Here is a 15,434-nt window from a genome sequence, read left to right as displayed (position 1 = left end):
TTTGGAGCCTCGGCAGAGGCGCGTTGGGCGAGCAAGTAATCCGTACGTTTGAGTCGCTCGACGAGGGCGGCGCTGGCCCCCCTGCCCTCAGCCTATCCTCGGTGCATATTCAGCTCCTGAAACGCAAGCCAAGCGACTCGCGCCAGGTGGCTCATCACGTTGATGAGGCACTTCTCCACGGAATTTGCCTTTTGCAAGGAATCCTACGCAATGGAGAGAAAAAGGCTGTTTTTTTAAGTCGCACCCATCCCGCGCGCCTCGCTTTTGCTTCCCCGGACTGCGGAGTATACATAATATTGTTACACTGCTAGAATCTCCGGGAGGTTGCAGTCTACTTAGGTCCGACCATAGTGTATCCGACCGGGTCGGATAAGAACAGGCCTGTTCCGCTATCCGCCGGCCACGAACACGAACCATGGCCACAACATCACCACCAGCCGGGTCCAGTCCGGAAACAGCCTGGTCCTCCCCCGGGACGACCTCGTCCTTCCCATCACCCGAGAAGTTTACACAGACAAGCAGCCCGGGCGCCAGCAGCACCACCCCCACTAACAACAACGACAACAACAACGACAACAACAACGACAACAACAACGACAACAACAACGACAACAACAAGAACAACAACAATAATAATAATAATAACAATAACAATAACAACCGCAGCAATGGCATGCTCACGCCCCTTCCAGTGCACAACGGCGATGTCGACCTCACTCGCGAGCTCACCCCGGCCGAGCGCATTATCCGTACCTTTTGCGTGCGCGCGTCCGGCGAATCCGGGCGGTCGGGCATCCACCCGATGATCTTTCTCCGCAACGTCTTCCGGTCGGCCAGCTGGGCCTCGCGCATCGTCAACGTGCTGTGGCCCGTCGTGCCGGCCGCCATCGCGGTCCGCTACGCCATGCCGGACAACCACCTGGTCATCTTCATCCTCAGCTACCTGGCCATGGTGCCGTGCGCCAACCTGATCGGGTACGCCGGCCAGGAGCTGGCTCGCAAGCTTCCCCACGTGTTGGGGGTGGTGATCGAGACAATGTAAGTGTTCCTTGCGACGTAACCGAGTACTGCTGGGGGAGAGCGCCCGATGATCACGGGGGAAAACACACACACACACCTCCCCACCCCAGGGTCCCCCGGGGGGCGAGAAAGTGGGAGTGGGAGGGAGGGAGAGGGAGGGAGAGAGGGAGGGAGAGAGGCGAATATGCGCTGACCAAGAGACACCCAGGTTGGGAGGCGTGGTCGAGCTGATCATATTCATCGTCCTGATCAAGCGGCCTGCGACCAACGACGTCAATTACATCCAGGTCATCCAGGCCGCCATTCTGGGGTCGGTGCTGGCGACCATGCTGCTGTGCCTCGGGCTGTGCTTCGTCGCGGCCGGCCTGAAGCGGAACGAGACTCACTTCAGCGAGGCGGTCAGCGAGGCCGGAAGCGCGTTGCTCTGGACGGCGTGAGTTTTCCCTTTTCTGCAGCAAACAACCTCAAACCCCCCTTTCCCTCTCCTAGAATGCATTGCTGAGAAGTGCCCCCTCTCCCCCCTTCTCCTTTTTTTGGGGTTCCCCCGTGCAGAGGCTTCGGCCTGGCGATTCCCACCGTGTTTGAGCACTCCCTCCGCGGCACGATCCCGCAGGAGGAGCTCGTCGACAAAGCGATCGAGATCTCGCGCAGCACCGCCGTCCTGCTCCTGGTCGCGTACGTCATCTACGTCTTCTTCCAGGTGCGCACCCACCACGGCATCTACGACGCCGTCTTCGTCGCCGACGAGGAGCGCCACGCGCGCAAGCGCCCCTCGCCCGTGCACCACCGCCTGACCTTCACCGAGTGCTCCCTCGCGCTGGCCGTCGCCATCGCGCTCGTCACCCTCATCGCCATCGCCCTCGTCGACCAGATCCACTACCTGGTCGAGGGCCGCCACGTGTCGGACGCCTTCGTCGGCCTCATCCTCGTGCCGCTCGTCGAGAAGGCGGCCGAGCACCTGACGGCCGTCAACGAGGCCTACGCGAACCAGATGAACTTTGCCCTCTCCCACGTGCTCGGCGCCACCCTGCAGACCGCCCTCTTCAACGCCCCGCTGATCGTCATCGTCGGCTGGGCGCTCGACAAGCCCATGGGGCTCAACTTCGAGGTCTTCGACGTCGCCGTCCTGCTGCTCGCCATCATCGCCCTCGGCAACTTCCTGCGCGACCAAAAGACAAACTACCTCGAGGGCTCGCTGTGCGTGCTCGTCTACATCGCCATTGCCGTCGCCGCCCTCTACTACCCGAATCCGCACCTCATCGCCGCGGCGGAAGCGGCGGCTGGCAGTCCTGCCACCGCTGGTGAAGGCGGTGCTAGTGGTAGTGGCGGCGGCGGTGGGCATCGCTAAGAGGGGGGGGGGGGGGGGTCAATGTGATTTTTTTTGTTATTCCTCGTAGCCGATCATGGCGTATACGGTCATGGAGAAATGGGTTGGCGTCTTGGTTCGGTTATCATTACCATCATCATCATCATCATCATCATGAACATAAAGAGAATGAACATAAAGAGAATGAAGGTACGAGGGCGGTGTACGATAGACGTATGATAAACGATATGCTGGTGCACGGAAATGACTGCTCGACATTGCTTACTTAGCCTATATTAGACCCGTTCAAGAAAACAACAACAACAGCTCGGTACGTATTTAATTCTTACAACCGTAAGGGAATCTAGAAATACATCCGCACCAGTTCGCGACAAGCCCTTTTTTTATTTTTTTATTTTTTTGGCAACCCGGACCGTGTAACCGTCAGACGGCCAGTCTTATTATTTAGCTGATGAAACACAGGCACCCGAGGCCCAGATAGAAGATGAACAGGGGATACACGGCCAGGCCGACCCTGTTCTTGACCACGCCGCTCCCTCCCAGGATGCTCACGCCCGCAGCCAACGACCAGGCGACCAGGAACAGGTAGACGGGGATGCGCGCGATCCAGTGCAGCTTCAGCGCCGACAGCAGCGCCGCAATGACGAGGGGGAACAGCGTGTAGCCGATGACGCAGATGCTCTGCGCGAACGAGCTGTCGCGGGGAGAGAGAGAGAGAGGGAGATATGTCAGCCTCCTTACTGATCTCGTCTCGTCTGCCTGGGAACGGAACGGAATGGAAAGGATATCGTTGGAAGGGTAGTAGGGAGGAAAAGGAAAAAGAGTGGGGGTGGGGGGGATTGAAGAAAGAAGACGCACATGTTGCCCCCAAGCAGCTTGATCTGCACCGTGACGACGGCCATGCCGACCCAGACGATGGCAAACACGCCGCTGAAGACGACCTCGCGCTGCTCCACCCGGCTCTGCAGGCACAGCAGGGTGCTCAGGAGCAGGCAAAAGACGAGGGGTCCCCACAGGTCCCAGTCGCGCAGCTGGCCCGGCGCGGGCCCGCCGAGCTCGGCCTGGTGATGGTGGTGGTGGCGGTGGCCGCCGAGCAGGGCCTCGGCGTCGAGGACGCGGCCGGCGAACCCGGCCAGCTCCTCGCGCGCGCTCGCGAAGCCGCCGGACCGCAGGGACGCGTAGGCGCCGCGCAGCGGGTTGCCCCCGCCCGCGGCGCCGGTCCAGGCGAAGAAGAGGTGGCGCGGGTACAGCACCTCGCGCAGCTTGTGCCAGACGGCGAGCAGGTCGCGGCGCAGCGTCGCCCACACCGACTCGTCGATGGTCGAGTGGCCCGGGGCGGTGCGGTCCTCGCCGGGGATGCGCGAGGTCCAGGAGCTGGCGGCGGCGGCGGCGGCGGAGGAGGAGGAGCCGGAGGCGGAGGAGCCGATGTTACCGGATAGCGGGGGACGCGATCCCGCCGCGGAGGAGCCGGCCCGGCCGACGGAGGAGGAAGAGGTTGTGGTGTTTGGTTGGGCGAGGGGATCGTCGAAGGTGTTGATGTCGGCTGCGTGGAGAGGAAGAGAGCGAGAGGGAAGGAGGAGGAGTTAGTTTCCTATTGTTTTATTTCCTTTCCTCTCCAGAGCGGTCGACTTGGAGGATCTGAGGGGGGGACATACCGTCGTCGGGATCGATCAGGTCGTCGTCGTCGTCTTCGAGGTCGACGGACGGGACGTTATGGTAGTCGCGGCGATTTGACGAGGGCATCGTGGGCGGGGTCTGCGGCAATGGAAAAAAAAATATCTGAAGCTGAGACTTCGGTCTGTCTTATTTTTCTTTTTGAATACGCACGCCGTTTACGGAGTAGCGCGAATCAAACAGTTCGTGGCGTGGTGGAGGAATGAATTGTCGCCGTTGTCGCTCGTCAGTTCACTTGGACTTCACTTGGACCAACTCGTCGCGACGGTCCACAGTGGCCTCAACAGGCTTCACTTGGGCGAGCCTGCGGATACACTGACGTTGCAAAGAGACCCCCCGGCAGCCGGCCCAAGCTCCCCAACTGACAGGCTCGTGTGCGAGACTGCAACAGTACCTCGTGCATAACCCTAACCCTCCAATTCACCTTATTCATCGACCGTACATACTAGGTGGTATGGGTAAGTTTCTTCCCCAAGTCGGGTATTGACAACGGTCCCCACTAGTAATGCCACATTGAGCAACGAAAGAGCGGAAAACTCTACCAACACCAGGATTTTACTCCAAAAGTTACAGCAAAAGTTACAGAAAATGTATAAAAAGAGATATATTTATAGTTTAACACTATATATATTACTCTTCCTTTGATTCATGATGTTGTAAATGTGTTGAAGGCGTAGTTTCGTTGTATGCAAATATCGGTTATGGAAGCTGGGGAGTTACTCCGTGGTGCCCCCGGTCGGTACCTGGCTAGGGGGAAAAAACTTTGGCTCGCAACCACAGTAGTACAGTAGGGGGAAGTCTCTGGAGCGCCTGAAACGTGCGGGGGACGGGTCGCTTAGCGTTCCAAAAGTAGCCTAGCCTACTATGAGTACACAGTAGTTGCTCGCCCGTGAGCTGGCTACCACAGTAAATCGTAAATCGTATTCGTGAAACCTTTTTTTAAAACACTCACCGTAGTGTATGCCGACCGCCGCGATACCACAGTAGACAATACATACATACCAAAGCCGTCTAGATGTGTATATAAAATGGTTGACGCCAATGTACACGGTACTCAATTGACGGCAAAGGACCGATCGGTTCGACCAACCGAGTCAGCCGGCGACGACAACCTCCTATCCCCCGCCGTTCTCGGCCGCGATGAGACCAGCATCGTAGAGAATGTTAGCGGGTTGCCAGGGGATAACATCCCAGTCGGCCCCGTCAACATCTCAAAGTCGTTGACCATCCGCCTTTACACCTCCCACTTCCTGTCGACATGGAACGCGCGCTTGTTCGAGGCCGCCGCCGTCTACTTCCTCGCCTCCATCTTCCCGGACAACCTCCTACCCATCTCCGTCTACGCCCTAACGCGCAATGCCGCCGCAATCGCCCTCACCGTACCCGTGGGCAAGTGGATCGACCGTGCCAACCGTCTGACCATTGTTCGCAGCTCCATCGTCGGCCAGCGCGTCGCCGTCGCCGCTTCGTGCGGCCTCTTCTGGGTCATGTTGGCGCGGCCGCTGAGTACCGCGGCGCTGGATGGGCTCTTCGCGGCCGTCGTGATCCTGGCCTGCGTCGAGAAGATCTCTGCCGGCGTGAATCTGGTCTCGGTCGAGAGAGACTGGGTCGTCGTCATCACCGAGGGCAACGAGCCCGCCCGGAGGATGATGAATGCTCGCATGCGCCGCATCGATCTCTTCTGTAAGCTGCTTGGCCCCCTGACCATCGCGCTGATCGCCGCGGCGTCCGTCCCGGCTGCTGTCTATTCGACTCTCGGCACGAACGTCGCGTCAGTTCTGGTAGAGTACCTCTGTATCGAGACGGTAATTCTGCGACCCAAAGTTTGTTTGCCTCGTCGCTCGGGACAAATGCGCTGAAAAAGCCATACTAGGTATTCCGCAGGGTTCCAACCCTCCGCCGTTCCGCGAGGCCATCGACCCCCCAGCCGCCAGAGGCTGCTACTCACCAAGAGGAGCAGAGCCGCCGGCAATCGCCATACACCGCTTTCCGACAACGGCTTCGGCGCATGGCATCGCAGATCCCGATGATTTCCTCCTTACGCCTCTACTTTGGCCATCCAGCATTCATCCCGTCGTTTTCTCTCTCTCTGCTGTACCTCACCGTGCTCTCCTTCTCTGGCCAGATGCTGACCTACCTGCTTGCTTCCAACATCAACTTGTGGCAAGTTGGCATCATCCGAGGCGTTTCGACACTGTTCGAGCTCAGCGCTACCTGGATCGCACCCCGCCTGACGAAGCGTATCGGCGTCATCCGAACGGGTTTGTGGTCTATCAGCTGGCAGATGACATGGCTTACCGGCGGTGTCACATGGCTTTTCTATCATTACGGGCGTGGCTACCCATTGACCGATATTATGCCCGCTGCAGGACTCGCCGTCGCTGTAGCGTTCAGTCGTATTGGTCTCTGGGGTTTCGACCTATCGGCGCAGAATATTGTGCAAGATGTATGTTCCGTCGCTTCTCCAACCCGAGTCACTCATATTCCCGTGCTAACTAACTTCGGTCTAGGAAGTCCAGGGCGATCGTAGGGGGATATTCTCCACCATCGAGACCTCGTTCCAGAACGTGTTTGACATGCTGGCATGGGCCCTGACAATCATCTGGTCAAAGCCCGGCTCGTTCCAGTGGCCCGTTCTCATCAGCTTTGCAGCCGTCTATATAGCGGGCGGGCTCTATGCCTCCTTTTTGCGCCGGCGCAGGGGGCATTTCCTCCATGCGCCGTCGTGTCTCGCTCCTAAAGCAGATGTGTGACGAATCTCAAGACCCCACCTCGAAAACGAGGTTTGTAAAAGGTACTTGAAACGGGGTGACGTTCGGGGAAGCCAAAAGGTTCGGGTCAAAAAGTCGTAATTGACGGAATATGCCGTCAAGGCTGAGAATTTTGCCAATTGGCGAGCGGTTAGAAGAGCAAGATTCGAGAGAGAGAGAATGAACTGCGAACCAAACCATACTCGCCGCGCGAGGCGACGACGTTGCGGCTAGGAGGGGCTCTAACTAATTATGCTGTGGCCGGTGTGAACTAGTGCGAGCACGCGGTTCAGGCTTGGCTCCATATTACCCGATTAGGAAGGGCGCCATTCCCGGCAAGTGTAGCGTGAATCATACATTGTTATTCATTATGAATCATCTCTACGGAGACTTCGTGCTGACTTGTGTCTGTGGCGTTTTATCCACAGACCTCCAGGTAGTTGAAATACAAAGAGCCATCCACCAGTGCAAACAATGACCACTTGGTTTCGCAGTCTTAGACCCTTTGTCACTCTGCAGAACCGTTCAACAAGTTGCAAGAGGTCCTTGCCTGCCCCACGCTGGTGCCACATCCACCTTCCCTATCCAACTTGACTTCCTTAATACTGTCCCACCCTGGAAGAAGCAGAGTCGGTCATACGGTCACTAATATGGAATCTTCTATCCTGGATTCTGCTCCCGCGCCATCACGGGCGTTGCGTGAATGCCTACTGTGTGATTTGAAATTCAGTAGCCCGGAGGAAAAGCGGCAGCACGCAAAGAGCGATTGGCAGTAAGTCTGTCTTTGGCTATTAATTTCAATTCTTCTTCTCTTTTCCTCTCCTGTAATTTAATCCTGGGATCTCACATTGACCTCGGTCCAGTGTATACAAGATTCGATGTCGGGTCGCAGAGCCCGGAACTACCATTCCTCCCCCAGACACCACTCCCAAGCCATCAATAATATCGTCATCATCGAGGAGGCCGGACCGTCGTCGGAAATCGGCGTCACCGAGCTCCCCTCGAACCGACCATGAGAGCTCCGAGGAAGATTCAGAAAGCGACACGTCATCCGACAGGGACATTTTCGGGTTCATCCCCGAGCAATGTCTGTTCTGCAATCACACAAGCAACGACTTTGACGAGAACCTGTCACACATGCACCAGTCCCACAGCCTCGTCGTCCCTCTCCAGTCCTCCCTAGCGGTGGATCTCCAGACGGTGATCTGGTTCCTTCACATGCTCATCTTCAGCTACCGGGAATGCATCTGCTGCGGGAAGCGCCGCCGGACGGTCGAGGCCGTGCAGCAACACATGACCTCGACGGGCCACTGCCGATTCAACGTGACCGACGAGATGCGGGGATTCTACGACCCGGACTCTCTGGCACGGCAGACGACAGAGGGCCGTGCTCGGCCCGACGACGACCACGCCCTTAGACTACCCTCGGGGAAGCTCCTCGCCCATCGCTCCCACCACGTCGAACCGTCCCCCCGGTCCAGACAACGAGACAGGCCGCCCGTCGGCCCGTCCACCTTGCCGCCTGGCTCTTCTCAGCCGGCCGGTCCGAGCGACCCGGCCGACGCCGGATCCCAAGCTCTTGCCGTCACGAAGAAAGACCGGAGAGAGCAGGCGGTCGCGGCCGAGTTCGGGCGACTGCGCGCCGGCGACCGGACGAGCCTGGTGCATCTGCCGCCGTCCCAGCAGCGGTCGCTCCTCCTGACGTACAAGAAGGAGCTGGACGAGGCGAAGCGGGCAGAGAGGAGGAAGCAGCGCCGGCTGGACAACGTGGGAAACAAGACTGCGATCCATACAAAGTACTACAAGCAGGAGGTTCCAATATATCAGGGCGGTTAGATAGCCCCGCAGAACAACTCTGTGCCACCCCACCTTTTTTTCTTTCCCTCTTTCTCTTTTGAATATTTTGGGGGGTGGCGTCCAAAAAGGCAGCTTACTGCTCGACCCATGTAATGTTCGCCAACAAGGCTCCGCAACTCGAATAAAGAATCATGGGTATAGGAGTCTCTAACCGCGTTGTTGTTATGCCTTTCCAGGTCGACTGCTTTCGAAAGCTGAATGAATCGAATTCCCGCCATTAATAATGCTACTTTGCATATAATATGCAGATAAGGTGTTCAAATGTAATTACCCATCCACCCAGGCCCAAAAAATTTTCTGTTTACCATATTCATTCCCGCCTGTCCCGTATTACCCTGTCTTGCATAACGGCCCAGAAAATAACTGCATGGATTGTTAGGCCAGGTAGTTTGTGATCCCCGATGACAATTGGTTTAGGAAGAAGTACAGGCGACCTTCTGTTTGCGGATCATTAAAGAAATGACCCTCTTGCGGAGGAGAGACGGCCGTGAGCCGTTCAATCCCAGAAATACCTGCCCCCCCTAGCTCCGGCCGCCCAGGAAGAATCTCCTTGTCCTCCAGCGCCACGACTACTATGGCTGCCTGAACTGCTCGACGACGGCCCGACCATCCCATAGCTCGATGGCACCGCCTCGCCGACAGCCGTAGCATCGCAGACGTTCTCCCGGAAACTACTACACCCCCTGACCGACGCGGTGTCCGGTGCGGACGCCGGTGAATACGCCTGCTGTTGATGACGCGCGTGGTCGTACAGCGCATCGTACGAGAAGGCAGGGCGGAGGGGCGGTCGGCGGTGGTGATGGCCGTAACTCCCTCTTGCGGCGGTTTCGTACCCATGATTGCTGCCCATGTACGAGTACGATGATGACGATGTCCCGGGCCATCCCGGGTGCTGCTGTTGGCTGCTGTCATACATGTTTGCGTCCAGAGAGGCGTGGCGGGCGCGGTAGCCCGGGATGGGCGGCGGGTCAGGTCCATAGAGCCCGCCGCGGCCGAACGCAGGCGCAGCCATGGACGGTTCCTTAGCAAGGTCTGCTGGCAAGTCCGCGGGTGGGGGGTATGTGGTCGGAAGTGAATCAGCCTCCCACGCCGGCAGGCCATCGGCTGGCGGTTGGCCGTCGAAGCCCATCCTGGGTCGGAGCCCCTGGGCGTAGTTTGCCGCGAGCGTCGGGTTGATGCCGGCTACCGCCCAAGCAAAGACGGCCACGTCGCGAATCGAGCGCATTAGTTCTGAGGCTGGTGGTTAGGAAATCAGACCTCGCGAGCAGAGCGGCGCGCCAAGGAAGGGGATATACGTACGGTCGAGAGGGGGCCCGCCTGCCGCTTTGACGCATTCCCGCAACGGCATGTACTGCGGTAAGAGTGGCGGGCGGAACGTGTAAAGCAAATCTGGTGATATGTAAGGTTCGATGGGCTGGTGGCCCCACGGTGCCGCAAACAGCCCGTTCTCATAGTTGAAAGCGGCCGGGATAACCGGGGGTTGCGGGTCGGGAATAGGGGGCCGTGCTCTCCGCAAGACCACGACAAGCCCGTCTGATGTGCACGAGACAACGGCCTCCAGCTCGAACGTCTGGGGCGAGCGGCGGGGAGTGCCCTGTTGCTCCGAACTAGCAGCATTTGGAGAAGTGCCTGATCCAACCCCGCGCCCGCCGTCTGAGTCCCGTGTCCGATGATTGTCTTCGTCAAGATCCATGCAACAATCCTTTAGGCTTGGGTCCTTGACGTCCACTTCGCTCGGGGCCTGACTGCTCCCATCATCTGCTTCGTCCTCCGGTTCGTCCTCGTCCCCGTCCTCGTCCTCTCCATCCGTGGAATCGTTCGAGTCAACCCTTGGGTCCTTGTACCAGAAGCGGAGATAAGCAATTGACTCGTTTGCCTTTGCGCTCTCTAAACACCTCTCTGCCTCGTCAAGACAGTTTGGCTGGATGCACTCGTAGAAGGGTTTCTCCAGGAGCTCATCCGGTCGCACCCCCAGAATCTGAGTGACGGCGTCTGTCGCGTACATGATCGTCAAGTTTCTCGTGAAGCGGTTGAGGATGAGGGCAGCTCGCGGCTCCCGTTCCATGGGCGGCATTTTAAACTTGGGCGAAAGGTGCTCGAGCATGTGGTACCGAGGGTCTCGTGGAGAGCTGGAGAATATCCGCCTGATCTGAGGCGCGTCCCTCGCTCTCCCTGGGAGGGGACATATTAACGAGGGGAATACTGCTGCGGTAAGAACGGCTTGAGCACTCACTCTCGCTCCTTTCCCCCTTGAAGTAGATGCTCGTAGAAGCCACCAACACATTGTGAACGACGGTGAAACAGCATTCGCAGCTCACCCACTGGCCATTCTTGGCAAGGATGCGTGCGTAATGGAGGACGGCGGCCTTGTCGAGCAGGACGCCCCTGCTGTGGATGGAACGGGCAAAGGGTACCTCGTCGGGATGGAAATACTCGAAGGCGGACTTCCCCCTGACCTCATCTGGCTGGTAGCCTAGGATGTCGACGATCGAGTCGGAGGCAAAGAGAATGTTGGCATCGGGTGTGAGGTCTGGACAGGACCCTAGCGTTAGCGCCCGACGTCCTGCTGGAGTTCGGCCAGGTTCAACCTACTATGAATCGTCATGAACGTCTGGTCTCGGGGGTCCATGAGGGGCGTTGGATATGGTGGGCCGCTCTAACGAGCTGGCCTGGCGTGCAGAGAGTGTGGTTACGAGCTGCTCTCCATGCGTCGGCGGGGGGCTGGTGATGTCTGGCAGGAGAGAAAGGCTAGCTTCTCAAATGGAGGCGCCGAGCCAGGCACGAAGCGGCACGACGTGCAGTGCAAGCGCTGAGTGCTCCGGGAGACCCTTGACGGTACGACGAAACCGACCGAATGTACGTCCTGGAAGTCCGGGGCGTCCCTGGCCTAAGGGCGACACGTCCGAGGATCCACAGAGCGGTGGCAGCAAAGCGTCGGGTGTCCTGCGGTATCGCCAAGGGCGATGGTGGTCTCTGACTGTTGCGTCCGTCACCCGCCAACTGCTAGCGACGTAGGACAGAGATCCCGCCGTTACCTGGGAGAGGATATATTACCCACGTCTCGCTCGTTCCACCGCCTGCTTGGTTTGGTGGATTTGGCGGGGGGAGGAAGAGGGGCACGGATTTGCGGAGCGCTCCCTGCTTAGAGAGGACGATGGATGGTGAGACGGCAGCGTGCAGCCTCTAGACACTCTAAAGAGGTTACTGCCGACTGCTCGGAGGAACAGGCCGAATTGCAGCCGAAAAGCGCCCGCAAGGTCACACACAATCCGGGCGATGCCTTTGCCTTGTGCAGCCAGGACAAGCAACTAGAGGGCGGGCGTGAGCGGTGCTAAGCGGGGGGAAAGAGGACTGGAACCAGGGACCACTCGGCGCGTGCGCTCAAACGGACCGGATCCGGAGATCGCAAATGGCAGTTTGAATGAACGGTCGAAGCTAGGTGGATGTCGCGGAGACCCAGCGCTGCAGAAGAAGACGGGCTGTTGTTGATTTGATCTGCCTTAGGTTAGGGTGCTTGCTGAGACGCGCTCAATGGGAGCTCCTTCCTCGTGTATGTATTCTTCACTCTTCAAGGCCAAACGGGTGGAGGTGCCGGGGGAAGGAATACCGTTCGTTCCGGAAGGACGCACCAAGCTCTGGGAGTGGATATTGGCCGGGTGGCTGCTCAGACGGGCCAGAAGCACTCACTTCGCCTGCGTCGGGGCTGCTGCAAGACTGAGACGGCGCGGAACTGCCCACAGCACGTTTGGCGGAAACGTGGTATTGGCTGGCTGGATGGGCGAGCTGCGGGCAGGATGCAGCGACGAGCCGCAAACTGGCGCACCTCAGCAGGAGGAGGAGGAGGAGGAGTAGTCGAGGAGGAGCCCTGTCAGGTACGGGCGGGAATCCCATTACTACTCTCTAAAGTCAGCGCATGGGGTATGGAGCCCTACGCGGGTGACGCGAGCTTCCGCCGAGGCTCCACGTCCCGGTCCGGGTCTGGGGAGCGAAATGGCATTGTGGAAGCAGCCTCTCTTTTGGGTGGGAAGCTATCCCGCCGGCACAAGCGCAATTTTTGCTCCCCACAACATGGGACGGCAAGCGTAGTGTAGTGTAGCTGCCGGCGCGGAAGCCTAACCGTGTTTGGGAAGAGCAAGAAGAGGTTTCCCGGCTCGATCTTGGCAAAATTGATGGCACCCAGGCAGCCCTTCATTTTGACCAAAGACTCAACTTACTTGTACTGCGTAGCTGGTTCGAGTTGCAAAATGACAAGAAAGAATTAATAGTTCTAGTTAAGTCGATGCCACGAGATAAATGCGAGTTTGCAAACATGTGCAAACTCTGCCTAACACCAGCCTGGTTGTGATGATCCGCAAAGTTCGGGCGACCCGAGCATTTGGTAGTCCGTACCTGGCAGTTGAAGCTACCGCGACCTCCAAGTGCCGTATTCTGTACTCCGTACGCTACATCCACTGCCAGACTTGGTACTGTATTGTATGTACATACATACATACATACATACATACATACACCCCCAAGAGCTGATATAAAACCACCACGGGACTGCCCATCAGGGTGCCTGTGACAGCCTGCATCTTTAGAGATGAAGATACGGATTACATGATAGGTCCTGGCATACCGAATGCAAGTGCTTTATGACAGGTAGCCGCCGGACTAGTTTAGCTGCTTTAGGCAAGCGACATGAGCTAACAAGACCGATAGTTATTATGGACCGAGAGATGAAATTGTTGGCCTGGCTTACATACGTGCGCTACAGTTGTGAGCCCGAATTAATAACGCCGAGAGGCTGTAAAAAAGCAGGAGGGTGGGCGGAGCCGTTCGCCCTCCTCCCGGCCTGGACCGTCGAGAGTCTGATATCACTCCGGGGCCCAGAGTACCGTGGTCTTGCAGCCGCGTTATTTGGAGTCACTAGCGTTTCTTACACTCTTCTGCCATTAGTTTGTGTGTGGATATCCCTCTCTCGCGGCTCCTATTGCCTGCCCTACCAAGACCATAGAGTACATACATACATACTAGTACATACATACGTGCGTAGCATGTTCTGCTGGTTACGCGACCTTGGCAACCGGCTTGGCCTCTGTAGAACAGGGTCTCAGAACACCCACTGGTCTACTTCGTACTAGTAGTGGATGTTGCCCCTCTTCCTGAGCAGTCACATTCGAAAAAGGCGCACTGTGACGTCTACTTCGTGGCGTACGCGTTCAGGCAAGCTGGGCACGCCGGTTAATCCAACTCTCTGAAAATTTATAACACTACTTCAATGTGCGGGTGAGCTCCTGGTAAGTTACCGTGAATCGTCTTTTCTGCCGAATTCCTGGGCTCCGGTCGGCTGCAGCTATCGAAATTTCGAATCCCACTCGTCTGCATGATCGTCAGGGCCGGCATGGGCTTCAACCCCCCCGGCGAAGATCATTGCCCCACCATCGCAGCCCAGGCCCCGAGAACGGACGAACTTGGGGTGCTTCTCCCGCTTCGGCTTCCGTTCTGACTGCTCAACCATGCAAGTCTTGATTCCGTTACACAGGGGACGTTCTCCGTTGACAGTGTACCGTGTAGTTGAAGGCGATCGCGGTGTTGATCCACGGGATCAGGGCTTAACGAATTCCTGGAAGTTGCTCGAGTGTCTCAGCAACCCCCATTGCAGACCACTGAAAGCATACCCTCCCGGCGCGGGTCTTGGGGCTCGTCTTGGCGGGCTCTGGTTGAACTCCGAGGGTTTTCGGGACTGCCGGGGTGCGGCATTCTCCGTGGTGCAGTTTTCTCAGTGCAACCCATTGGGCGCTTTACGGGATTCTACCCTCATTAACCAGGTTTTCCAGATTTCTCACGATCTGCGCTTTTGCTTCTCCCACGTCTGTGTATTCCTTGATTCGCCGGGCAACATCCGCAATGACAAGAGCGGCGCAAGCGAAGCGAAGATGACTAATGAGGTTGTCGAGGGTGTGACTCGCTCTCAGCAGAACCTGAACAGAAAAAAGCAATGCCAGAACATACCGGCAGCCCAATTCTCGGTTCTTCGGTGTGTTGCTAGACCATCTTCTTGGACATCTGGCCAAGACTTGAGCCAACCGACACTCATGTGAAAGGTCCCGTTGCCCCGGCTGACACCTGATCTCGACGCGATTGCAAGTATTGCCTTGGATTTGGTTCCAACTACTCCGTAGAGGGTAGATAGTAGTGTAGGATGGGGAGGCTGCTACGGAGGACAAGGGGTTGGCCACTTAGCGCTATCGAAGATGCCTATATGATTGCAAAGTTGCTTGTAGAGCGCTTTGTACAGTACATACTGATAGGGCGATTAACAAGTTGATGTGCACTCCGGCGAAAAGCCGGCAGCTAACTCTTGACGCTCGGCGGCATGCCAAAGTCGCCTTGACGTAGACGTACGCTGGTTACTTGAGGGGGTAGGGAAGGCATAGTTTGGCCCCCCAACGTCCAAAGCGAGTTCATCCTGCATGGTTTTACTTCATACACAGGGAACGCAACTCCAGCTGTCAAGCAGTAAGGTCATACATCTCCATATGAGATGGCATTTCCCAGGTCAGCGCCCCGGGCATCGGTTTCTACACCCACAAGCAGAAACACGTCGACGTTACGATCAATCGTGTGACCACTCTCATCACACCTGAAGGTGATACACTTCGCTGAGAGTAACAATTCAATCAGGACCATCCCCTGGTGTCCGTTCCTCGCGATGAGGTAGCGCCAGGCAGTCCAAAAGGGCAGATTTGAGGGACAATTTCATCCACAGAGGCATGATACATTGATTCTCCAGCAGTCTGAGGATCCGGGAGTGCAGTTACTGG

General features: G+C 57.5%; 6 protein-coding genes across 6 annotated transcripts; 4 read left to right on the top strand and 2 right to left on the bottom strand.

Annotated features, from left to right (window-relative positions):
• Positions 1-673: 673 nt before the first annotated feature.
• Positions 674-2,368, top strand: MYCTH_38365 (uncharacterized protein; the record flags this gene model as incomplete). The annotated part of the gene is made up of 3 exons (XM_003660640.1): positions 674-1,038; positions 1,229-1,453; positions 1,573-2,368. The coding sequence occupies 3 exons, from the start codon at positions 674-676 to the stop codon at positions 2,366-2,368; spliced, it is 1,386 nt and encodes a 461-aa protein (XP_003660688.1).
• Positions 2,369-2,703: 335 nt separating this feature from the next.
• On the bottom strand, positions 2,704-4,326 carry MYCTH_2299288 (uncharacterized protein). The gene is made up of 3 exons (XM_003660639.1): positions 4,003-4,326; positions 3,206-3,890; positions 2,704-3,041 (listed from the first exon to the last, which is right to left on the bottom strand). Exons 1-3 carry the CDS (start codon positions 4,088-4,090, stop codon positions 2,792-2,794), a joined length of 1,023 nt encoding a protein of 340 aa, XP_003660687.1. The 5' UTR covers positions 4,091-4,326; the 3' UTR covers positions 2,704-2,791.
• A 646-nt stretch (positions 4,327-4,972) lies between these two features.
• On the top strand, positions 4,973-7,121 carry MYCTH_2299286 (uncharacterized protein). The gene is made up of 3 exons (XM_003660638.1): positions 4,973-5,826; positions 5,895-6,467; positions 6,532-7,121. The coding sequence occupies exons 1-3, from the start codon at positions 5,050-5,052 to the stop codon at positions 6,772-6,774; spliced, it is 1,593 nt and encodes a 530-aa protein (XP_003660686.1). The 5' UTR covers positions 4,973-5,049; the 3' UTR covers positions 6,775-7,121.
• Positions 7,122-7,263: 142 nt separating this feature from the next.
• MYCTH_2299284 (uncharacterized protein) lies at positions 7,264-8,762 on the top strand. Its single transcript, XM_003660637.1, has 2 exons — positions 7,264-7,543; positions 7,635-8,762. The coding sequence occupies exons 1-2, from the start codon at positions 7,422-7,424 to the stop codon at positions 8,605-8,607; spliced, it is 1,095 nt and encodes a 364-aa protein (XP_003660685.1). The 5' UTR covers positions 7,264-7,421; the 3' UTR covers positions 8,608-8,762.
• A 54-nt stretch (positions 8,763-8,816) lies between these two features.
• On the bottom strand, positions 8,817-11,257 carry MYCTH_2086714 (uncharacterized protein; the record flags this gene model as incomplete). Its single annotated transcript, XM_003660636.1, has 4 exons — positions 8,817-9,858; positions 9,928-10,800; positions 10,862-11,158; positions 11,221-11,257. 4 exons carry the CDS (start codon positions 11,255-11,257, stop codon positions 9,125-9,127), a joined length of 1,941 nt encoding a protein of 646 aa, XP_003660684.1. The 3' UTR covers positions 8,817-9,124.
• A 266-nt stretch (positions 11,258-11,523) lies between these two features.
• MYCTH_2314252 (uncharacterized protein) lies at positions 11,524-12,439 on the top strand. The gene is made up of 2 exons (XM_003660635.1): positions 11,524-12,123; positions 12,236-12,439. Exon 1 carries the CDS (start codon positions 11,787-11,789, stop codon positions 11,961-11,963), a length of 177 nt encoding a protein of 58 aa, XP_003660683.1. The 5' UTR covers positions 11,524-11,786; the 3' UTR covers positions 11,964-12,123; positions 12,236-12,439.
• The last annotated feature ends 2,995 nt before the right edge of the window (positions 12,440-15,434 follow it).

This window comes from Thermothelomyces thermophilus, chromosome 1 (genome assembly GCF_000226095.1).
Source record: "Thermothelomyces thermophilus ATCC 42464 chromosome 1, complete sequence".
NCBI lineage: Eukaryota > Fungi > Ascomycota > Sordariomycetes > Sordariales > Chaetomiaceae > Thermothelomyces > Thermothelomyces thermophilus.
Note: the sequence above shows the minus strand (reverse complement) of the source record. Positions and strands in the feature narration are given on the sequence as shown.

What these genes read in the sequence shown, in the direction of transcription:
- MYCTH_2314252 (XM_003660635.1), top strand. Translation starts at nt 11,787, where the DNA reads ATGGTGAGACGGCAGCGTGCAGCCTCTAGACACTCTAAAGAGGTTACT.
- MYCTH_2299284 (XM_003660637.1), top strand. Translation starts at nt 7,422, where the DNA reads ATGGAATCTTCTATCCTGGATTCTGCTCCCGCGCCATCACGGGCGTTG. An exon ending in CACGCAAAGAGCGATTGGCA is followed by an intron (nt 7,544 to 7,634) that starts GTAAGTCTGTCT and finishes ACCTCGGTCCAG; the next exon opens with TGTATACAAGATTCGATGTC.
- MYCTH_2299286 (XM_003660638.1), top strand. Translation starts at nt 5,050, where the DNA reads ATGGTTGACGCCAATGTACACGGTACTCAATTGACGGCAAAGGACCGA. An exon ending in AGTACCTCTGTATCGAGACG is followed by an intron (nt 5,827 to 5,894) that starts GTAATTCTGCGA and finishes AAGCCATACTAG; the next exon opens with GTATTCCGCAGGGTTCCAAC. An exon ending in CGCAGAATATTGTGCAAGAT is followed by an intron (nt 6,468 to 6,531) that starts GTATGTTCCGTC and finishes ACTTCGGTCTAG; the next exon opens with GAAGTCCAGGGCGATCGTAG.
- MYCTH_2299288 (XM_003660639.1), bottom strand. Translation starts at nt 4,090, where the DNA reads ATGCCCTCGTCAAATCGCCGCGACTACCATAACGTCCCGTCCGTCGAC. An exon ending in CCTGATCGATCCCGACGACG is followed by an intron (nt 3,891 to 4,002) that starts GTATGTCCCCCC and finishes CTCTCCACGCAG; the next exon opens with CCGACATCAACACCTTCGAC. An exon ending in AAGCTGCTTGGGGGCAACAT is followed by an intron (nt 3,042 to 3,205) that starts GTGCGTCTTCTT and finishes TCCCCGCGACAG; the next exon opens with CTCGTTCGCGCAGAGCATCT.